This window comes from Cupressus sempervirens, chromosome 2 (genome assembly GCF_028749045.1).
Source record: "Cupressus sempervirens isolate cs-2001-9-10 chromosome 2, ASM2874904v1, whole genome shotgun sequence".
Classification (NCBI taxonomy): Eukaryota; Viridiplantae; Streptophyta; class Pinopsida; order Cupressales; family Cupressaceae; genus Cupressus; species Cupressus sempervirens.
Genome location: NC_143119.1, coordinates 633,176,849 through 633,201,749, shown reverse-complemented (window position 1 = coordinate 633,201,749; position 24,901 = coordinate 633,176,849). Strand labels below are relative to the sequence as shown.

At 34.2% G+C, this 24,901-nt stretch overlaps 1 protein-coding gene across 2 annotated transcripts; it reads right to left on the bottom strand.

The window, feature by feature from the left end:
- Positions 1-9,822: 9,822 nt before the first annotated feature.
- On the bottom strand, positions 9,823-12,164 carry LOC149574960 (putative purine permease 11). Of its 2 annotated transcripts, XM_089814808.1 has the most exons (3): positions 11,904-12,164; positions 10,500-11,610; positions 9,823-10,245 (listed from the first exon to the last, which is right to left on the bottom strand). In XM_089814808.1, the coding sequence occupies exons 1-2, from the start codon at positions 12,073-12,075 to the stop codon at positions 10,544-10,546; spliced, it is 1,239 nt and encodes a 412-aa protein (XP_089670934.1). In that variant the 5' UTR covers positions 12,076-12,164; the 3' UTR covers positions 9,823-10,245; positions 10,500-10,543. The 2 variants fall into 2 exon arrangements, with proteins under 2 accessions (XP_089670934.1, XP_089670935.1); XM_089814809.1 differs by lacking the exon at positions 9,823-10,245 and having other exon boundaries at positions 10,374-11,610; positions 11,904-12,160.
- Between the last annotated feature and the right edge of the window lie 12,737 nt (positions 12,165-24,901).

Genomic DNA, 24,901 nt, shown 5'->3' with positions numbered 1-24,901 from the left:
AACAGTTGGTATATTTTGTGGTCTATTGGTGATGACAACCTTTCAAAACTTTTGGAGTATATACAAGAATATTCCAAAATGTAGATATCTTACACTTCCTAAAATTACTAAGTCTGTATACCCAATTCTACTTACCAGTACACTTGATTTTAATGGATTTGTTCCTAGTGATTGTTGCAACTACAATATTATTATTCAGATATCTTTTTCATTAATGGAAACTTGTGTAGATCATTGATCTTTGTCTTGGTGTCTTGGCCACAACATGTGATGCTTTTTTGTTTCATTGATTGTAGTGAAATGTTTTTATTTTCATCTTTTGGTCTTGGTTACGGCATTCCAACAATGTCAGAAATTATGATAAACATTGTAATATCCTAAAATATGACCTTGTTGAGAGGGAGTCTCTACATCAATTTCTCTTAATATGTACCAAAATGCATATTTCTCTAAGACAAAGAAATATGAGGTCAAAGCCCTTGAAGTGTATATTTCTCTATGAGAGAAATATGAGGTCAAAGCCCTTGAAGTGTATATTTCTCTTTGAGAGAGAAATATGAGGTGAAAGCCCTTATAATGCATGTCTCTCTTAGATGGAGAAATATGAGGAAACAATCCTTGAGAGATGTTGCTTTATTACACATGAAAGTAGCCATGGCAGATGTCATGTCAAGAAATTCCATGACAACATCACATTGAGTGATTTTGTGACAAGTGCTCGTGCATATGCTTCTTTCCATGCATGGGAGTAGCCATGGTGGACATCAGGGCAAGAGATTCAATGATGATGACACGTTGAGTGATTATCTGATGTTAGCTTGCATATATGTTTCTCTCCATGCAAAGGTGTAGCCATGGTGGACATCACCTTGAGTGATTCCATGGAATTATTGCATTGATAGATTCTATAATAAAAATATTTCCACAAATAGGTGTTATCTTCAGAGATTCCATGACATGGATATATGGAAAGATATCTTCCTACTTAAGAGGGAGTGCTAGAGATATAGCTTCAAGAGATATCTTTCTGCCAATTTGAAATTTATAAATTATTTATTTATTTATTAAATCATCAAAGGGTTCTCACTTTAAAAGGACAAGTTATTTTCCCATGGTGTTAAATCCTACTTTTCAGAATCTATGGCGATCATCGATTGATTTTCCAAGTACCTCTATAATTTCAAGCATCAACAAGATCTTGTTTATTGTTGGACTCATGTTGATGCTAGTCCAATCCTTAGACATACTAGATATTCCACCATGAGTCCAACAACAAACAAGATAAAAAGGTTTGATACATATTTCTAGTCCTTAGACATACTAGATATTCCACCTTGAGTCCAACAACAAACGAGATAAAAAGATTTAATACATATTTCTGCATGAATCATATTACTATTAGATACATATTTCATGATGAATGCAACATTGATGCATGCAAGATAAAAAGATTTCATGATATATCAAAATATAGCATAAGCTTGATTATATTCAGGTCGTATCTAGAATGTATTTGTTGTATTTGTGTTTCTCGATTTTAATTCATCCTCTCACCTTCGAGTAACTCTAGGTACTTTTCATCCAGTAACATAATCAATGTTAAAACATGGTACAAAGAAAACCGCTTAATATAATCGGGCCATGTTAGACACTAGGATCTTGAAAAAAATGCAATCATCATAGTAGACATCAATGAGATGAATAGCATCCTTGGAACAAGAGCTTTGGTTGAGCTAGAGTCCCTACCTTGTGTGGGGTCATGAAGTAGACAAAATGGCTAGAAGTTTTTAAAAGTAAGTAAATAATAATATTTTTGAACCAAGCATGCACAAAAAGTCTGAGCACAAGTATATTAGGTTTCACCAATTAATTATGATTTTTTCAATATATGTTCAAACTATATAGAAATGAATTTAAAAATTAGAGTAAACAATTAAAATGAACAATTTATTTTTAAAATGCTCTAATTATTCTACAAACTTATTAGAAAAATGAAAAAAGAATGTTACGTTTTATTGAATTTTTAATAATTAATTTTGAAAATGACTATATCTTTAAAGTTATATATGAAAAAAAAATTTGAATTCGAGAACTTATTTACTAATAATTAATTTTAAAGCTATTTCATCAAATTAATCAAGTTTTAATACAATATATCATACAAAGATGGTAATATATTAAATCATACTTATAACAAAATATAAAACCTTTTATAAAATTATAATTTTTTAACAAATATAAATTTAATAGATGAATCCAGCTACTTCTAATAAAGATAGCTAAATTGACTTTTTCAACATTGAAAAAGTTATCGAAGAATTTTCTGGGTATTAAATATGGCATTTACTTTGTTATAAAGAAAGCAATTATGGTTTCATGCAAGGGGTGATATTGCCGAATAAAGGTAAATGAAAATTACACCAAAAAAATTGTAAGCTATTATTTGAGAGGGGCTATAGCTAGTGTCAATGTTGAGCAAAATTTATAAAATTGATTGCTTTTACAAATGAATTATCTTTTGTACATTCTGCAGCCATATTCGTGCTGCAAATTCAATTCTACAAATTTCCTAAACCTTTCCTTCCACAAAGGATAGCTTTTATTAGCAACTAGGTAGACTACATATGCAATTAACTGCTGATTTGATCATACAATTGATACAGCAAAAACAATTTCCATACTAATCTTGCTAAGATCAGAATACATGGCAATGGCTTTTCAAAGTTGGTACCACAAAATATTGCAACCTGAAACTTCCACCTTCCCTGAATCCCATTCAATTAGCATGGGGCACGTTGTCTAACAAATAATAAATTTGTTCTTATCGCTTCCTTCTTTTTTTCAGATTTTACTAGAAAAAAACAATATAAGCCTAGGAAATTGGTCTCCGACCAATCAAAGATAAAAAATTTGTTTCATATTATTCAATTTTAAAATACTTGTGCTAAAACTTTAGCTTTAGAATGTATGCTTTTCATATCAACTAATGTTGAGGGTCCAATGGGAACATTAGTTCCCTGCCTTATATAAGGCAGGGACTAATAACACACTAACTCAATGATGTGATGGGGTGGTAAAGAGAACTTATATATATCAATATCGTTTCAACCATTGAAAATGTCATAAATCAACATTAATTTGTTGTAACATGCAGAATCTTCACAGATAATACATCCAAGTTTCCAACACATTTTCAAATTTTCATTATCATTTTTTTAAGGTATCCTAATGATGCAAGAGCATCCTAGGCTTTCTTGCAATCCTACATGTTGGAACCGAGTGCCAGTGGCTTTGGATCTTATGTTGTTGTCGACCTGCCTAGTGGGTGTCGAGTTACTATAGCACTTAGTTGGTGTCGAGTTACTTTAGCACTTAGTTGCTGCCAAGCTATTGTAGCACTTAGTTGGTGCCGAGTTACTATAGTGCTTAGTGTGTGTTGAGTTACTGTAGCACTTAGTGGGTGCTGAGTTACTGTAGCACTTAGTTGGTGTTGAGTTACTGTAGCACTTAGTGGGTGCCAAGTTTTCCTGTTTATGTTGAGTGTCAGCATTTTGGACATGATTTCTACATTTTTGGTGTGAGCCAACTTGCGGGTTTATTTTGATCGCAACGTTTATGATGAGATATTGCCTTGGGATGTGTTTTGACCATTGTTGGGTCAGCCTTCCTATTTTGTATGTTCTAGAATGCTCTATAAGTTGTTTTGGCAAGTATAAATAAGGGTCTTGTTGAGTCTTTTGGTAGTTTAGTTTTGGGGAAGTGGAGATGCAAGTTTGAAGAGCTAGAGCTACGGCTTAGGAACTAGAGGATCTCTTGGTGGACCAGAGGGTACAATTGTGGATTCTTCTTGATGTTCTTATCTAGTTGTATCTGGACTAGCTAAGAGTGGTTTTGTAAGTTGGATCTTGTTGGATCTTGCAGAATTGATTTTGTAATTGCTATTTGTATTTGGCCCTAACCTAGAAGGCCTTACAGCCGGGCATATTGCATGTAATCAGTTATATCTATAATTAGAAACTTGTGATTTGATACCAGATTTGCATTATTGTTTCTTGTTGTTGTATTTTTTGTTGTGCTTGTTGTTGTATTTTTCGTTGTGTGGTTTTATTGTTGGGGGCTAGGACATCTCCTTTAGGGATTCTCCTACCTTGCATTGCATCAGGTGGTATCAAAGCGAAGGTTGTTCCTGAGTGTGTTGATAGATCACCAAAGCTGAGGTAGTTTACACTAGGATTTGCAAAGAAGGTTGATCTTGTGGCTGATTGATCTTCTGGATTGGTGGATTTGTTGCTTAGGGTTTGCTAAAATTTTGGAAGATGCCTCCAAGAAGATTGGAACCTAGGGCAATTGCTGATCTTAGTGATGTTGTAGAAGAACTGATTTCAGAGAAGATGAGAGCAGAGTTCAAATCTAAGATTACATTGATGAAGAGTGACATGATTGCTGAAATTGTAAGTGCTTTAGGTGGTGTACCTAGGCATGTGGGTACTAAAGGAAGTTATGAGGAAGTTGTTGAAGACTTTGAAGTTACTGGATCTAGTGGTGAGGACAAAACTAATTGTGTGAAGAGACCTATGGAAGCTAGGGCTAGTCAGTTTTCTAGACCTGGATATCAGATGAAGCTAAAGCATAAGATGGAGGTTTCTAATTTCTCGGGCACTTTGAATCCTAAATGCCTGATTGATTAGATTGGTGAATTGGAAGACTACTTTGAGCTTGAGGATATTGAGGATCCACTCAGAGTGAGGTTGGCACAAACAAAGTTGAAGGGAGATGCTGCTCTTTGGTGGAAGGAACTGCAAAGAGACAAAGAAGAGGAAGGTGAAATGAAGATCACTAGATGGAAATTGATGGTGACTAAGTTGAAGGCTAAGTTCATTCTTGTTGATTATGAATGATTATGAACTTGAGTTGTTTAAGAGGTTGCAGAATCTAAAACAAAAGGATATGATTGTGAAAGATTATACAGAGGAGTTCTACAAGCTGACTATTCGATTTGGTCATAGAGAATTGTCAAAGGAAAAGGTATCATGATATATTAATGATTTGAGATTCAATATTTAGGATAAAGTTGGTATGCTGAATATTTCTTCAGTTGAGGATGCTTATCAATATGCTTTGAGAGTAGAGGAGAAGCTAAAGAGGAAGAATCAAGGTAGTTCTCGAGGGAAGGAGAAGTAGGATAGTTTAGCACAAGCTAAACTAAAAGTAGAAGGTGAACCAAAACCTATTGAACAGAAAAGAAGGACAGGTGGAGGTGGGTTCAGAGGTAATTGTTTCAAGTGTGGTCAAGAAGGGCATAGATCTTTTGAATGTTTGATTGGTAGGACAACTACTGTTGTAAATGAGGTTGAAGTCCAGGACAGTTAGCCTGAGCAAGGAGAAAGTTTGTTGGCTCAACGAGTACTAGTTGGTGAGAGGGCATTGGATCCTTGTCAGAGGACTAGTTTGTTCAGGACTTGCTGTAAGTCTAGTGGTAAAGTCTGCAAGGTGATTGTGGATGGTGGTAGTACTGATAACCTTGTTGCTAAGGAGATGGTTCAAAAACTTGGTTTGAAGAAAGTGAGACATCCTTATCCTTATAGGATTGGTTGGTTGCAAGGTGAACATGCTTTGGAAGTGAGGGAGCAATGCCTTGTTGATTTTCAGATTGGACAGTATAAGATTCAAGTGTTGTGTGATATTATGGACATGAACAATTCTCATGTGTTGCTTGGTAGACCTTGGTAGTATGATTGTAGGGTTGTGCATGATTGTGTCAAGAATGTGTTTACTGTTGAGAAAGGTGGCAGGAAATTTTCTCTGATTCCTTTGCAAAATGAAGAGCTCGGTAGGAGGAACTTGAGTATTGGTAGCTAAGTTGAATTGGAAGATCCTAAGAAGGTTGGAGATCAGTAGGGAAAGTAGACCTATAGCACACCTCAAATGGATGTGAAGAAGCAGAAGAAGAACAAGGGGAAGAGTGTACAAGTTGAAGATTTGGAGGATATTTATGTGAAGAACCAGTTTGGGATTTATGTGTTGAATCCCAGAAGATGTTCTTCCAACTATTAGAATATCTTTTTGAACTTGGGGTGTTTGATGCAGGAGCATCCTAGGCTTTCTTGCAATCTTACATGTTGAAGTCGAATGCCAGTGGTTTTGGATCTTATGTTGCTGTCGAGCTATCTAGTGGGTGCCGAGTTACTATAGCACTTGGTGTCAAGTTACTGTAACACTTGGTGCCAAGTTACTGTGGCACTTAGTGGGTGCTAAGTTACTGTAGCACTTAGTTGGTGCCGAGTTACTATAGCACTTAGTCGGTGCCGAATTTTCTTGTTCATGTCGAGTGTCAGCATTTTGGACATGATTTTTGCATTTTTTGGTGCGAGCCGACTTGCAAGATTTATTTTGACTACAACGTTTATGATGAGATCTTGCCTTGGGATGTGTACTCACCATTGTTGGGTTGGCCTTCCTATTTTGTTTGTTTTAGAACGTTCTGTAAGCTAATTTGGCAAGTACAAATAAGGGTCTTGTTGAGTCTTTTGGCAGTTCAGTTTTGGGGAAGTGGAGATGTGAATTTGAAGAGCTAGAGCTGCAGCTTAGGAACTAGAGGATCTCTTGGTGGACCTGAGGGTACAAGTGTGGATTCTTCTTGATGTTCTTATCTAGTTGTGTATCTGGACTAACTGAGAGTGGTTTTGTAAGTTGGATCTTGTTGGATCTTACAGAACTGATTTTGTAATTGCTATTTGTATTTGGCCCTAACCCAGAAGGCCTTACAGCCGGGCATATTACATGTAATCAGTTATATCTATGATTAGAAACTTGTGATTTGATAGTAGATCTTGCATTATTATTTCTTGTTGTATTTTCTGTTGTGTGGTTTTATTGCTAAAGGCTAGGACATCTCCTTTAGGGATTCTCCTGCCTTGCACTGCATCACCTAAAGTGATTGTTACCATTTTATTCTCCTATTAAACCTATCCCGACTAACAAGGTATGGTAATTTGCTTCTAGCCATAGTAGCATATGGTAGCCTTGCCATTGGTTTGCCTTCAATGTTCCTGTTATCACATGCTCTTGATTGATATTTATCCTCTATAAAGTAGCTTTTAGTCTGTGAAGACTCTTCCTTATAATAATTTTGTATATCAATGGGAGTGCCCACATGAAATTGAAGCTTCTTTGAAGGGAATATAAAGAACCTGAAGATTTTCCCCTGGGGCAAACATCACAATTACGAAGACGAATCTATAACCATCATAACTTGATTTTTCAAATGCCTTTGTAAGTCGAAGCAACTATATTCAGGTAAAAGTAAGCTCACAACTTCTTCAATGCAGTCACCTCTGCAGCTTGTGAAGATTTATTCAAGGGCTCGTGAAGCAATGCAGGTAAAGTCCTTGGATGGAAATAGCATGATTTGTAGATGCTCCAGGGTCTGTTATATCCCTGTATGACATATTTGACATGTATTTGGTAATAAACACAACAAAGATGCATATCAGATTGTCTGAATATTTTGTGATGCATATAGACATGGCTAAGTATTAACAATCTTGTTGATGGCATGCTCTCGTGGCTCTGCTGCTGTAGCATCTTAATTATCCAAGATTATAAGGACAGATTAGCATGTTTTTTGTGCACATAGATGAGATTAGCTATATATGGACTGTAAGCATTTTTAGACACTGCATTTTGTATTCCATGATTTTAATTCATAATCTCAACCAAACAGTCTTATTGATGGCATGCTCTCACAGGTCTTCTACTATAGCATCTTAATAACCCGAGCTTATAAGAACATTTAGCATGGATTTTCTGCACATAGTTGAGATTAGCTATTTGTGTGCTGTAAGCATTTCTCCACACTGCATTTTGCATTCCATGATTTTAACTCATAGTCTCAACCCCCTTCACTCTCTAGGCTATTTGAAAATTGAACCCTAAGACTGGAAAATATGCAATCGTCATGGTAGACACTAATGAACACAAACATATATGTCTATAAAGTAATGTACTGCTTCAAAAATATTACAAGATAGTCAACAAAAAACAGAAAAAAATGGGTGGTCAACAATAATTAACCATAAATATGTCAGTGTTACCTATCGACAGGCATTGTAAATCAAGTTTCAACTGTTCATACATAACATCTAACTTTGTTTCATTTTTTTTCAATACCATGCTTTTTAAAATCTGAACTGAGTAGATGTATTTGTACATGCTTGTGCAGACACAGGTGTATCAACTTCAAATTGTGTCAAGAGTTCTCTAAAAAATTATTACATCCATATTTGTCTTGTAACCCAGAAAAACAGATTATCTATTATGGGCGTGGAATCGGTGGTAAATGTTGTCCATACTAATGTCAACAATATGTACAAAATGCATACTAATCTGTCCTTTTAAGCTCCGATTATTAAAACGCTATAGCAGCAAAGCCACGAGAGCACACCATCAATGAATTTGTCAACAGATATCTTTCAAATATCTAAATCAAATCAGCAGTAGTTACAAACTATAATTATGACTGAAATACTTTAAGAGTCTACAATGGGAATAATATTATGGTTAGTTTGTGTTAATGAGAATTAATTATTTTTCACCCCTGTGAGCATCACCTAGATCCAATGAGTGCCAAGTGTTCCATTTATTCCCATGAGAGATGGATTCGTGTTGAATCACTACTCATAAAACATGGGTCAATGAGTTTGACTCAAAATCACACAGTTAAATCCTGATATCAATATCACAAGTAGAATAGGTTTTCATGAGAATAACTTGTTCTCATTTCAAGCAAAATTTCCTTATAATCTTCTGAACTTCAATAGTAAATGATTATTTATCTATAGAGTCAGAAATACAATTTGAATCAAAATTCTTACAGCTGGGAAATGACATTTTTCCTTTCTTTTCTCCTATAAGTTGGAGAAAACTGACATGATAATGTGTACATAAATCCTCACTTTGCAATCAAGACACATGTTCAAATATTTATTATTCTTTTCATTTTCAACAAAAAAATGATAAATCTTTTCTTAATGCATGAGTAGAACTGTTTATTTGTGATTATTTTTCAGGTGAAGCATTCCAAGAAAACGCATGCTTAGAAGAATGTTGCTAAACAGGAGTCCCTGAGAACACTCATGGCCTTTGTTGGTTGAAACATTTACGTAGAGTCAATTTATAACTCATAGGACAACTGAAATACTGCAAATTGGAAACATAATTTGAAATTGCACTCTTTGGATCAAACTTGTGTTATTACTTGTGAATCATGAGCTTTCAGCAAGTTGTCTCCTAGGCCAAGGATTTTTTTCCTGATAGTTTATAGAAGGGAAAAGGCTGTAGGTTTAACTAATGTCTCATTAACTTTTGGCCTTTAGTTTTAACTATAACAGTTAAATGGTAAATTCCTCTCGAACAACCAGCTGGAAACTGCCCTCAAAGATGATTAAGTTTCAAAATGTGTACACCTCGAATAGGTACCCTGTATTTGTGTCTTCCCAGTCTTGTTGCTTTTCAGGCTTTCCCTGTTGCTCCAGCTTAATGGCTTTTGGGAATCCTAGCATGGCTGGTGGAATCCATAGTTTTGTTCTGCTTTCTCTACAACATTTCTTGCATTGTAAATAGTAAATACTAAAAATGATAGGACGTGAAATCTCTTAGGCTGAGCAACTTTGCTGGAGGCTAAAAGCTTAAGTAAGATATCAAGCAGGTCACTTGCTAATTAAAGCAGACTTCAGATTAAAAATTTGAGATGAAATGGAATAAGAAGTAAGTCTTTGCAAATACTCTACAATATGTACTTCATTTACCGCTTTGCAAATGTGGTAAATTTAAATTCTAGAAATTCATTCATAGGGATCCATGACAATCTTCCCAAAGGCATTAACAATTAAAAACTCTATGTATTATAGCTGACATGCAGCTGTAATGCTTGTGCAGCTTTAGATATTATCTCTTTAGCATGTGTGTTACCTCTCTTAGTCTATTGCTCTCCTGAAGGAACCTAAAGCAATGAGGTTGAAAACTGAAATTACTTGCAGGGAATGTTTACACCAATCCCCTTAACCATTTTGACTGGCAAGTGCTTGGAAAAACTGTACTGGTAATTTACACGAAACAATTTCAACAATGAGCTAATACCCGCTTGCTAAGATAAGAAAATGGTAAATTTTACCCACAACCTCACAAAAAGAATTGTATTTCCTTCAGTGGTTGGCTCTGTCCCTTTTGAAATATGCATATGAAAACCTACATACAAAAAAAACAGCATTTCTGGTGCTTAAAATTGTTCCCCTTATATCTGCAAAGCTGACTGTCACTTACATCATCTTTAAGATAAGTTAGCCACAGTGTATACAATGTAAAGCTGAAAGAAATAACGTACCAATCGTGATTATCACTTTCATTAATCAATTTGATTTGAAGGGCTTACAAAAATTAGAACAAGAATAGAATAGAAAAGGTTCACCGAAAGATAAAGGGGTCCAGACTCCAATACTTACAGTGGCATTTGCATATAACAATCTCTCACAACTTGAACTTGAATTCATCTTGCACTCAAAGAGCCGTGTGAATTTTCTTCAGTTGTGTTCTTTGGGGCAGTGGCAGACTTTGAATCCACGTACCCTCCATATACATATGAAACAAATCCCCATATGCTTAACAACATAGAAATAATCTTTATTGCATTCATGCTGTCATGAAAGAGCCAAACTGACAATATGGGCACAACAGGGAGAGCCAGGGTGCTAATGACATTAGAAAACAAGGAAGATACTTGAAAGATCAGACCAACCACACCTACAGAACAAACCTGCCATCCTATTGCAGACCATATCAAGGTCATGTAGTATGCTAGTTTCCCTGTGGTAAAACTAGAAGCCTCCTTTTTCATATCTTCGGACTCTCTACTGATAAATAACCCCATTATGCACACAACCGTTGCAACAATAGATGTATAAATTTGCATCTCAAGGACTACTGCAAAAGTCTCCTTCTTTATAACCCTTTGGAACACAAGCTGCATCAACGGAAGGATGAGTCCATACATTGCAGACGCCGCAACGGTGCAGAAAAATCCTATTATGTACTCAGTAGTGCTCACTCCTTCGGGCCTGTCACTATCTGAATCAACTCCAAGCAGAACGGCACTGAAAATAAGTATAACGAGAGAATTCAGGACAGATGGAGTGATTTTTTGCTTGTTCAATGAGAAGGCAAACACTGCATTGAAGGCCAATTGACTGGAACAAAGAAGAGAATATGTTGAAGCCGGCATAAAAGAAACACCCCATGAGTAAAGTAAATTGTCTCCTGCTATAAGTAAGCCCAGGGCTAAATAGATGATGCACAATTTAGGTGTGAGGGTTGTAAGTCGAGAGGATCCTTTCTTCTTTCGAAGATAGAAAAGCAATGGAATGAGAAGAATAGGCCATCCCACACATTGCAGGAGAGTTGAGAGCCATCTACTGTTACCACCATTGTCAAAATAATATCTGCTAAGAAGGGTAGCAGCCGCCTGACCCACAATAAGAGCAAGGATGCTTGATATCACAAGCACCCAATAGCTTTTACTTTTCTCAAAAATTCGATTCCTAATTCTTGCCCCATTCCCTGCAATATAATTTTTCCCGAGGTCAGAAAGACGTTAAAAATCATGCATGAACCTTTTATTCTATAGTTCAATTACCCTTCCATGCTTCAATCCCTCAGTTTAATACCCATCTATAAAATCACTGTTAAAACATTGAAAGAAACTGACATAGCTGTGTTTATACTCAAAATTCGATTGAGCAAAACTAGTGGCCAGCCCAATTAATCGGGTCTTTTGAGAAAACTTGTAACCTGCCTAAATATTTACGAAAAGAAAATGGGGAAGCCAGAAAAAGTTTAAATTAAAGGCGTACCTATGGTGTGAGGCACAATTATATCTTCTTCATCACCTCCTGCCATAGATACGGCGCTGCAGTTCGTACTGGATTCGAATGGGGCAATACGAGGAATTGGAATATAAAGAGCTGGATTTGAATGTGAATGTGAACACATTTTATCTTCTTTTTCTCCTGCAGCAGTGCGCATTTGTGGCCGTCTTTATTGACCCCGTTTTCCTAGTGGATTTGACCTACGAGTCACTGACTGCTCAAGCAGAGCAGTCTTCAGTTAACATTTACTTAGTTTCTCGGGAGTCCATCATATTTATAATATTTCTATATTCTATTAAAGCATAAAATAGATATCATTACAGAGATTTTAGTTCATACCAGTTATATCATATTTATAATATTATTACAATTAATGTCATAATTTTTAACAAATGATGCAACTAATTTTATTTTATAATTTTAAATTTTATATAATTATTAAAGCTTTGCTGTAAAATAGAAAGAGTTTTTTAAATGTATTAGTGCGAATTTATTTATAATTTATAGTTTAGAAAGAGTAGAAAGGAAGGAGAGTAATGAAAAGAGGAGAAGTATTGTTCGATTTGTATAAGAAAAAGGTTAATTTATATAAGTAGGTTTGAGTGGGTGGACTATTTTATAGATTATAATTAGTTAAGTGAATATCAAAGATTGTCTTTTTATTCTTCTTCTTTCTTTGAATTAGTTTTTAAGGAAATTTATTCTAAATAAAACTTCAATTTGTTTAAAGTTTTTTCATATATAATTTTAATTAAAATTATGTTATATCACTTTATTATTATGGCAATTGATACTACAAGTTATCTTTTAAAGGAACAATAGTCTATAATAGCATCACATCATTTTAGTCCACAATCTTATCATATCATTTGATTGTGACATGAATTGAGTGGCAATGGTCTTGATTATGATGCCAATGTCATCTCATTGAAATTAGTACTTGATTGTGATGCATAACAAGATAGGCATACATATTAATAGTCATTCATTTTATACTTAATGAGAGGCTATATTGTGAGATGCATATAAAATATGTTTCTTTAAATACATAATAATATGATGGGTACATATTTATTAGGTAAATGGTTACTTAAGAGGGCTTGAACCTAACTCAATTGGATGGGGTTACTACATCAAGTCTCCATTTTTTGGTCATATTATTGAAATGCATTTTTTAAAATATCTCTTTTAGATTAATAATAATATGATGTGTATATATTTATTACATAAATAGTTACTCAAAAGGATCAATGTCTAATTGGATTGGCAAGAGTTTCATGTAATGAAGCATGAGGTCGCAAGGTCCATTCTCCCCCAACCTACACACATTTTTGAAATGTAACTTAGTTTATTAAAGTTTTCCTTTGTTGAGAGCATTAAAGAGAAAGGGGAACACCTGCAGTCCCCTTTCATTGGGTTGCATAAGACTTGCATAAACTATGTGATCAAGTGAATATTAGAGGATTATTTCAATCAAGGGCTACTATTGTGCTTTTACAATGACTAAAAATAAGGAGCAATGAACATTGTTATCTTTCCTATCTTCCAAAATGAAGCTAGACAAGAAAATATATGAGTATTAATTAGTCCTAGTTGAGTAGCATTAAGGGCCCAACAAACCATTTTTGAAAGGGATAAATATTCAAATGGCTGGAATTTTTATATCTAAAATAAGCTCATGAAGAATATTTTCCAATCTAAACATGATTTAAGCTTTATTTTATAACAATGAGGCTTTAATGAGTTTCTTGCACTTCTAATTTATATATTAATACCTTAGTTCTAAATTATAAAACAATATAAAGGATCTATGTCAATTATTTGACTATGTGACGTCACAAACTACACATACATGAATGTAGTTACATTATATTAGAGTCTTAAGACACTATTGATATGGATTATCTTCACTAATATGCAACAAGCATTATAAAATCTTAGTAAAATAATAAAGGAGGATTTCAATCCCCCCAGGGATGACATAACTCTTAAACAATTTTTTTTATTTCTATGCAATCTAATTTAGGAACTTAAATCAAATTGTGGTTCTTTCTAGTCATGTTTTTCATATTATTATGATACTTAAGTTATAATATATTGCTAAAAAAGGTCACACGATTCATATAAGAATTTATCATAAACCATCCTTAAAACTAAAATTAGTTTAGTTTATGTGATTCAGGATTATAATTTACAAGGCTTTAAGATTTATGTCTTTATAAAAATAAAGGAAATGTTGGTGAATTACATTTGTGCCCCTCTTAGGGAGTTCTATCTTAACATTGAAATTAAACATAACAACGAAATCTTAACAATTGTATTTCTTTTATTTCTTCACATGTTTCCAAATTACTTGTATCATAGTTTCATTGCACCCTAACTTGAGTAATGTTATATTTTCACAACCAAACTATTCTATTCTAATGTTTGGGTTGGTTCTACAAAAAATAGTGTATCTACATCCATATGTAAGAAAAACATTGGTTAATCATATTATTTAGGTTAGGAAGATAGTTTTACAATCTAGATACATAGAAGACACCATGTAGTCTACATATGGGTGACCATACAAAAAGTGTGTAGCCAACTAGTGATAGTTTGTATGTGCTTGACATATGTACAATATACGAAAGACTCTTTGTATTATTAAATTATTATTATTATTTGGGAGTTAGAGTCCCTTGTTCTTTGGGGTTTTTTTATTTCTCTCTGGAACCCATATGAAAGTAGCACCTTTAAAAGAGGTGACAATAGAACTATTGAAATTTACTTTCTTATTGATCTTTGGAACATAAAGAAGAAATCATGATTGCTTTGGTGCATATGAAGAATAAAATATGTTCATATATCTTTATTAGAAGAGGACAAGAGTTATGAGTTTTTTTTTGTACTAAAGAAGTATTAGAGGCAAGGAAGACGACTTCATTTTCTCAAATATTATTATCCCTTCTATTTTTTTCCTTGATTCTTTTGTTTCGTGTGTATTTGTAATAATTAATGAATTCTATGTTTGATTTTATAATAAAGAATATACCTAATGTTCCTTATCTTAAAAAGAAAATAGATCTTTTGAATTTTTGAAAAGGTGTCCTAAAAATTTAATATCTTTTTTTAGAAGTGTTAGAACTTGTTTATTTCATGTTTTTTATGTTGAAAACATGTGTCTCAACCTTGCAATCTTTTTCTGGAAAATTCCAGAATTTGTTTGTGGAAGTTTTCCACTTGTTTATATTTTGGAAAAGAGTGTATAAAATACCAAAAGGTGCCCTGTCCATAGTAGAATATAGGAGGGCAATTTTTAGAGCATAGTTAGCTTGTTTTATGACTTTTATGGGGGTCTAAACTAAGAGACAAAATTTTGGACGGGATTACTATTTTAACCTAGTTGTTTTTTCATCTTGGAAATGTAAATGTCAAAAATGGGTAACATTTGGTATGGTAGTTTTGCCCATGGTTTTGTAAAACCACAAGTGGTTTCGAGGTTGTAAAATCACTATAAAATGAGGGCTTGGGGAGGTGTTTGGGTATTTGAACTTGCATTGCAAATGTATTGTAATCATATTGGTCTGATAATACATTGTGCAGATTTTGGAGGGTGGGGTTTTTCTCCCGGAAGGGTTTCCCCATGGTAATCATTGTGCTATGCGTTCATTGTTATTTTGATTATATCATTATGCATTTCTTGAGATCTGTGCAATAGTTAGTTGAATTTGCATAATTGTCCTCTCAAAGATTAGTGTAGGAAGTGATTCCATGCACCTTTGCTTCCTTACAAATGGTATCAGAGCCTGGCCATTTTTGGTTCTATTTGTTGGGTACAGGGTTTTTTGAGCTAATCAAGGTTTGAGTGGGAGCTTGTGCAGAGTATTTCATTTATGTGTTGCAGGATTGAAAACATGGCAAGCATATCAAGGAGAATTGATGTTAAAAAATTTTGGGACACAAACTTTGAGATGTGGAAGCTGAAGATGGAATATCTACTGAATGATCGGGGATCTATGGGATGCGATTGATGAGAAGAAGATGAGGCCCCCAGATCTGACTTTAGCTGCACAATATGATGTGACAAATAGAAAAGCTAAAGGTCTCATCAAATTGTGTCTTGCAGACTCAATTCTAATTAATGTCCATGAAGAGCCTACTGCAAAGAAGCTTTGGAAGAAGCTAAGTGAGATCTATCAAGTGAAATCACTTGTGAACAAGATTTTCTTGAGGAAGAAGTTGTATTCCTTGAGAATGGAAGAAGGTGGAAAATTTTTTGAGCATCTAGAAAGCTTTAATATGTTGGTGGCTCAGTTGACTTCTATTGAGTTGCCAATGGATGAAGAAGAAAGGTGCTAAATCTTCCTATATTCATTGGTAGACTCATAGGACAGCCTTGTTATGGCCATAGGGAGCACTTCAGGTGTCTTAAAGATGGAGGATGTTGTTGGTTCTCTACTTTCTGAGGAGATGAGAAAGAAGGTCTCTCTAAATGCCACAGAGGCTTTGAGTGTTCAAGGAAGACCAAAAGAAAGAGGCAAGAAGGAAAAGCAACATGGCCATTCTAAGTCCAAGAATAAGGGGAGATCAAAATCTCCTGGTAAGTCCAAGGCAATTTGTTGGAATTGTGGCAAACCTGGACACTTCTTAAAGGACTGCAAAGAGGAGAAGAAGAAGCAAGATTTTGATTCTGAGTTCAAAAAGGAAGATGGGGATGCTTTCATCGTAGTCTTGGCCACTTATACACATGAAAATGCATGGTTAATAGACTTAGGTGCATCTTTCCACATGACTCCTAATAGAAATTGGTTTAGTAAGCATGCAAATTTTGATTGTGGTAATGTGTATTTGGGTGATAACTTAGTTCTTGATATTGTTGGTTGTGGAACTAGTTATGTGAAATTTTTGATGGTAGAATTAGAAGACTTGATGGTGTCTTTCATATCCCTAGACTAGCAAGGAATTTTTTATCTGTTAGTAAGCTAATAGATGCAGGTGTGCATGTACAATTTTATAAAGCGGGTTTAAAAATGGTGACAGATGCTATGGTGATAGCAAGAGGAAGTAGATTGGGTGCATCATACTAGCTTGATGCATGCACAATTGAGTGCAATAGTACTTCTAATAAGATTGTGAAAAAGACTACTCAGTTGGAAAAGGAGAGTTTCTCTTTCAATAGGTGTTCCTAGTTTATGGGTACCCAATGGTGATCTATCTACCAAATCAAAGTTTCCTATAGAGAAGACCATGTTATGGCACCAGAGACTTGGCCACATAGGTGAGACGGGTCTATGGACCTTGAAAAATAAGAAACCTTGTTGATGGGTTGAATGTCTACAATCTTGAATTTGATTTTTGTGAACATTGTATCTATGGTAAACAAAATTGCATTCAATTTTACTCAAGTTCTCATAATTCCTCATGTATTTTGGATCTAATTTATTCAAATGTATTTGGCCCAGTTGATGTTTCATCTATTGGTAGATTAGTTTATCATGTTTCTTTCATTGATGATTTCAATAGAAGAGCATGGGTTTATTTCATTAGGAGTAAAACTGAAGTTTTCAGTCGTTTCAAAGAATTTAAAGCAATGGTTGAGTTACAGACTAGAAAGAAGATAAAATGTTTGAGAACTAATAATGGTGGTGAATTTTGCTCTAATGATTTTGACATATTTTGTAAAGATTGTGGTATTAAAAGAGAGAAGAAAACTATGTATTCTTCACAGTAGAATGAAGTTGCAAAAAGAATGAACAGTACCCTGATGGAGAAGGCTAGGAGTATGTTGAGTGGTGTTGGACTAGAAAAAAAATTTGGGTTGAAGTTGTAGCCACTACCTGCTACCTGATAAATAGGTCTCCTACGTCAACTCTTGTTGATAAGACACCAATGGAAGCATGGTCGGGCCACAAGCCTTCACTTAGACATCTAAGAGTTTTTGGTTGTGAGGCATATGCTCATGTGCCAAAGGAGAAGTGGACAAAATTGGACAACAAATCTTTCAAATGTATCTTCATTGGATATAGTTATGGTGTGAAAGGATACAAGCTTTGGGATCTTATTGCACAAAAAGTATTTTATTCCAGAAGTGTTATATTTAGAGAAACTAAGCCTTCTTTTGTTACAATGTGTAGACACCTAAATCTGATTACATCAATAGGTAATCATATTTAGTCATCTCCTAGGACATTATTGATTAAATATTTACTATTTAATTAATTAATCATCATCCCCTTGTTAATTAATTAACTATAGTCTAATTGATAAAATCAAATGATAACCCAAAATCTATTTATCAATTAAATCTCTATTCCTCTATTGAATTAAATAAATCCTTAAATCTATTTAATTTAATGCCATTCCCTCATTGTATTAAATAAATCATTTAATAAATTATCCAAACTCCTAAAACATCCCTAAAACACTATCCTAACCCCTAATCCAACCCATCCACCCATACTAACCTCACTTAGCCTCCTAACTAACCCATCCCATCAAAGCTAAACCACTTACCCCCTAATTCCCTTTCTAAGCTAATCCTAATCCCCCTCCTAAAAATGTGCACAATCTTAAGCAAGGGTTAAGACTTGCTAACCCAAGCTAAAGTCAACAAATATCTCCTCCCCTCACCCTCCAATATTTATAACTCATACATTCCCCTTTATGGCTCTTACATCCCTCTTACATACTCAACCTCCCTCATTACTCCTTTGACCAACCCTTATCCTATCCTCTCACCTCATCCTCCTTGTGAAAAGTGTCACTCTCCTAGTGGCCCCAAAGAAGCACAATCCATGTGCTCTTCTCTGAATGCATCTTGACCCTCCCTCACCATCTTTCTATCCTTGCATCTTGAACATCCATTTTCCTATCCCTTGGCCTATAAATGAAACCCTCTCCCTTCACAAACATCATCCACCTTTCATGCAATGTTATAATGCTATTTTGAGAGCTTGAAAACTACCAAAATACCATTATGATGTTGAAATCCCTCTATAACTCCATTGTTCAAACCATCCTCCATGCACACCATCCATCCATTTGAATCTTGAGCATAATCATGAGCACGCATCTCTACTTATCAGGGACAAATCCACTTCATCAAGGGTTATGCCATAAGGAGCCTACCATTCTTGGTTTGCCTCCTTTCTTGGTGATAACCTCTATCCTATCACGAGTGTTTACTATTTTTAGTATTAAGAATGCTTTAATAGATTAGTATTCAATTTGCACTACTAGATATTAGGTGATAAATTTTGGCACGCCTGGTGGGACCTTGCATTTGGGTCACTATAATCATGTTTTTTAATTTTTTGTGATAAACTAACCAAAATAATGTTTTATGCGTGTGGGTTTTTGCAGGTGGTTTGCTAACATTTTTGCAAGAACACAAGTTACTCTTTGGAAAATGTGCTCCCAGCCATCTGATCATTTTTTACTTTCCACCACTTCAAAAACCTTTTTGTTCACTATCTCACAACCCCAAGAACATGAACCCGTGACCATGAGATTACAACTACACACCAGCGAGAACACAAACCCATAAAAGTGAGTTTGTTGTTTATCACTAACCATCCTCTGTATGTGCCCTAAAGTAACCCCCACATCCCCACTATTCTTGTTCCTATGGCAACACCAGAGTTAGCCTGCGAGATCACTTTATTACACCTACGAGAACGCATCCTACATTCAATCAAACCTTCAAAATGCACTTTATCTGTTGTCAGTCAAACCCGATAAAGAACCTGTCCATAGGAACGTCGCTAAAACCATCTGCGAGATCGCTTCTTTGTGAGAAAACTAAGTATTTTCTAGGCCATGACCTGTTATTTTCCTTTTTTTTCACTAGTCCCTGTACCTCAATCTCACCTAGCCCCGCGGGTTTGCAAATTTGACTATGTTGCAGAAAAAACTCGCTAAAACCATCCACGAGATCGCTTCTTTGCGAGAACACTAAGTATTTTCTAGGCCACAACCTGTTATTTTCCTTTTTTTTCACTAGTCCCTGTACCTCAATCTCACCTAGCCCCGCGGGTTTGCAGATTTGACTATGTTGCAGAAAAAACTAACATTTTTCTATTGCAAGTATTCTCAAGAGCAGAACACTAACTGTTTTATTGCTAGTTTTTACCATCATAACTATCTTTTAAGGCTTAAAATTGAACAAATCCCTTATTTTCTTGGAATGAATGAATGATTAAATCTTTTAGGGCATCTTGCTTCAATTGGAATGTTTGAAATAGCTTAAGTAAAAAACCCACTCTTGAATGACAAATGCTTAAAATTCAACCAATGCAATGAACACTTTATTTAAGGTGCAAATGAACATTATGTGCAAACACTTCAATTTTGGGGCTTAAAATAAATTCACCAAATCTTGAATGCCTTAAAGTTAAACTTTCCCTTATTCCCTCTTTTCAAACACTTTCTCGATCGATTTACTTTTGTTGACTCGATTTCCCTTTGTTGGCGATCACTGTAAAAGTTGGAAAGAGCCTTTGTATGCTAATCACATGTGTTTTTAAGTTGTAAAATAGTGCACTAAAGTATCCAAATAGCAATGAATCAAGTGTCTTGCATGTATTGAGATTGTGCCTTTTAGCACATCTTTGACTTCTCTATTTTTTGCATATTAAGACCTTAAAATATGTGATGCATGTACTAAAATTTGTTAGCAAAATCATCTGCAACAACCTAGGAGTGCTTTTAGCGAGTTCATCCACCTCTAGGAAGCGCTTCCCCTTTGGTGAGAAGCTCAAACCGGTAAAATTTTTGGCTAGTATATAAATAAGGGGAAATGTAAAATTTCTCGCTCTATCACCCAAGTTCGTGTGGTGTGTTTTTGGGGGTAGCTTGAGGTGGGAAAACTTTCCCATGATTTCAGCATGTTCAGAATAGATTCTTAAGTGGATCACATACATAACAACCATTTGGTGAGATGCCACAGACTCATTTATAACCCTTTTAGTCAAAAGTATCTCACTTTTTTCCATGGTATGTTCATTCATGATGCAAGGGAAACAACATCCCTCAAGATTACTCACCATTGTGCTCCCGTAGTAGAGGCATAAGGCCACTTGGGTTTCATCTCCAAGGGTCATTGTTCTTGCAAAGGGGAACTTCTATTTGCCATGCCTTGAAGATTCTTTGATGTGTATCATTTTTCGATCGACTCTTATATCGACTCATCTCTTCAATTAGAGGGACATATTGCACTAAAATCAAGAGACACCAAGTTGTGGGCCATTGAATAGCATATTGCAATCAAAATTTGACCTTAGGGATAAAGTGTGTGTTTGAATTGTCTTATTTGTGCTCAAGACCCATGAAAAACATTTGTAAAACATACACAATTTTGTGGTTATCATCAAAATCCTTTTGCTAAAGAGATCATCTGTTTGTCTTTCTCAAAGTTGCTTTTTCCTTTGAGAAACTGTTTGTTCATAAAAACCCTCATATCAAAGAAATTCCACCTTTGTTATCCCAAAAGATAGTTGTTAGCAAGTCCATTCTCAACAACTTTTGTCTTGTTAGTCCAATTTTCCCTTTGTCTAAAAGTTATACTTATTCCCTCAAAAACAACAAAATCACTAAGCAGGTCCTAGTTACAAATCTTTTCTCTTTGGTCCAAAGTTTTGTCCTTTTTCAAATATCCTTGTTACCTATCCTACTTGACCTAAAATATCACATTTTGCCATTAAAAAACCTCATCTCTCCATATACAAACAATTGTTAGCAAGTCCATTCACAACAACGTTTTTCCTTCTTGGTTTATCCTTACCTATACTTATTATCTAAAAACCCACAAAAAACCCGACATACTCTAGTTGCAAACAATCCTTTTTCTCAAATACAAAGAAGTTTCTCTTTCCAAAGTATCCTTGTTACCTACCCTACTTGACCAAAAACAAAACTTTTTACTCTTGACTAAAAGATTGTTAGCAAGTTCATTTGCAACAAATCCTAACGTCTAGTTTGTCCTACTGCACTCAAACTTTTCCATTGTTTTAGAACCTTAGCTATTTCTCAATTAATTTATGTTCCCAACCCAAGGTCCAAAAGGTATACTTAGTGTAGTCACTACTTATTAAACCCCATAGTTGCGATCAAAATCTCTTAGAAATCTCTCATGTCAGGTCAACCCAAGACTAAGTTCAAAAAGGCTAAAGTCCTTGTGGTAAAACTAGAAGCCTCCTTTTTCATGTTCATTCACTGAATGTGGATGTTCCTGCAAAGTGATAGATGGGTTGTCGTCTAATTGAGAATAACTCCTTTGTTTGTTTTGCTCTCTTCTGATTTGCAGTACATACAGGCAGCACATGGTCGCCCTCCTTAAGATAGGTTACTCCTTCCCCCACACTTTCTACCACTCTACCAGTCACAATTGCCAAATAGAGTGAAAGTCCTATCAACTAGGCCCAATTTTAATTCATTCACAATTACCAAATAGAATGAGTAGTCCTATCAATTGGTGGTAGTGGTAGTATTTGTGTGAAATTGGATTTTGGGTATTTGGAGTAGATTAACCTCACCTTAGTTGCAAATTTTGGTAAAATAGAAAATGACTTTGGATGAGTTGGGTATAGGATATGAGGAATTGGAATATAAAGAGCTAGATTTGAATGTGAATGGGAACACATTTGATCTCTTTTTTCTCCTACCGCAATGTGCATTTGTGGCCATCTTTTTTACCCCATTTTTGTAGTGGATTTGACCTACAAGTCACCGAGTGCTTAAGCAGAGCAATCTTCAGTCAACATTTACTTAGCTTCTCTGTAGTCTTATCATATTTATAATATTTTTATATTCTATTAAAGCATAAAATAGATATCATTACAGAGATTTTAGTTCATACCACTTATATCATATTTAAAATATTAAAATTAATATCATAATTTTTAACAAACGATACAACTACTTTTATTTTATAATTTTAAATTTTATATAATTATTGAAGCTTTGTTGTAAGGGCACACTAAAATAGAAAGAGTAGGTTAAGTAAATGTATTAGTGAGAATTTATTTATAATTTATAGTTTCAAAAAAGTAGAAAGGAAAAGGAGTAATGAAAGGAGAAGTATTGTTCAATTTGTATAAGAAAAAGATAATTTTATAGAAGTAGGCTTGAGTGGGTGGACTATTTGGTAGATTATAATTAGTTTAGTGAATATCAAAGGTTGTCTTTTTTTTCTTTTTTTCTTTTTAGGAATTAGTTTTTAAGGGAATTTATTCTAAATAAAACTTCAATTTTTTTAGAGTTTTTTTGCATATATAATTTTAGTTAATATTGAGTTTTTTCCATATATAATTTTAGTTAAAATTATGTTATATTACTATATATTTACAATGATTGATACTACAAGTTATCTTCTAAAGGGACACTAGTCTACAATAGCCTCATATCATTTGATTGTGACATGAATTGAGTGGCATGACAATATGAACATTATGGTCTTGATTATGATGTCGGCTGACTCTCATATCATTGAGATTGGTACTTGATTGTTATGCATAACAAGATAGGCATACACATTAATAGGCGTGCATTTTGTACTTAATGAGAGGGTATATAGTGAGATGCACATAAAATATGTTTCTTTTAAATACGTAATAATATGATGGGTACATATTTATTAGGTAAATGGTCACTTAAAAGGGCTACATCGAGTCTTCGTTGTTGGTCATATTACTAAAATGCATATTAAGAAATATCTCATTTAAATCAATAATAATATGATGTGTATATGTTTATTAGATAAATAGTTACTCAAAAGGGTTGGGGCCTAGTTGGATTGGAAAGAGTTTTGTGGTATGAAACATGAGGTCACAAGGTTCATTCTCCCCCAACCTACACACATTTTTAAAATATAATTTAGTTTATTAAAGTTTTCCTTTTGTTTCTTGTTTAATATCTTATTGTTTCTCACTTAAATGGCTTATTCAACTTTTATAAAATTGTAAAATTGTAATTTTCCATGTCATTTGAATATTAAAAGTTTTCAAATTGTTGAGATTATTAAAGAAAGGGCAACACCCTACAGTGTAATGGCAAGTTGTGAGCCTCTTAGCTTCTTGAGGTCTTGAGTTTGAGTCTACTCAAGTCCTATGTCAATATTGGCTCATTACTTAGTCGAAAAACTATAGAGTAGAAACTTAGAAGGTTTGACACAATTATATAGTACAAGAAGTTATAATGTTTCAAATTTCAATGTCATAATCCACAAGGCATGACAACAAGGCATAGGATAGAGAGCCCATTGTACCTAATGTGTTAGCTTAATAAACCAACAAAACTTAGATATTTTGACATTCTTTATGGATCCTTATAGAAGTTCATAAATTAGTTCATGTTTTTATTAAAGTATTTGGTGCATCAATTAGAGGAGAAAATACGAACAATCTGTGTTGCAAGAGTATTTAATATGGTACGTTGAAATCATTTACTAGCAAATATACATAGCTAAGAAAATGAAAGTTGTAATCATCCTATGGTGCATGAGTACCTTGAGTAATTTCATTGGATTTCATAAGATCTGCATAGACTATGTGATCAAGTGAATATTAGAGGATTATTTCACTCTCAAGGGATATTATTGTGCTTTTATAATGACTACAAATATGTAATACATTAGATCAAAATAAGGATCAATAAACATTGTTATCTTTCCTATCTTCCAAAATGTAGCTAGAAAATAAAATATAAGAATATTAATTAATAATTGAGTAGTATTAAGAGCCCAACAAACCATTTCTGAAAGGGATAAATATTCAAATGGCTTAATTTTTTTAATCTAAAATAAGCTCATGAGGAATATTTTCAAATGTAAACATGATTTAAGCTTTATTTTATAACAATGAGGCTTTGATGGGTTTCTGGGACTTTTATTTTATGTATTAATATCTTAGTTCTAAATTATTTTTAAAAATATATTTCTATGAAATATAATTTTAGGAATTTAAACCAAATTTTGGTTCTTTCTAGTCATGTTTTTTCATACTATT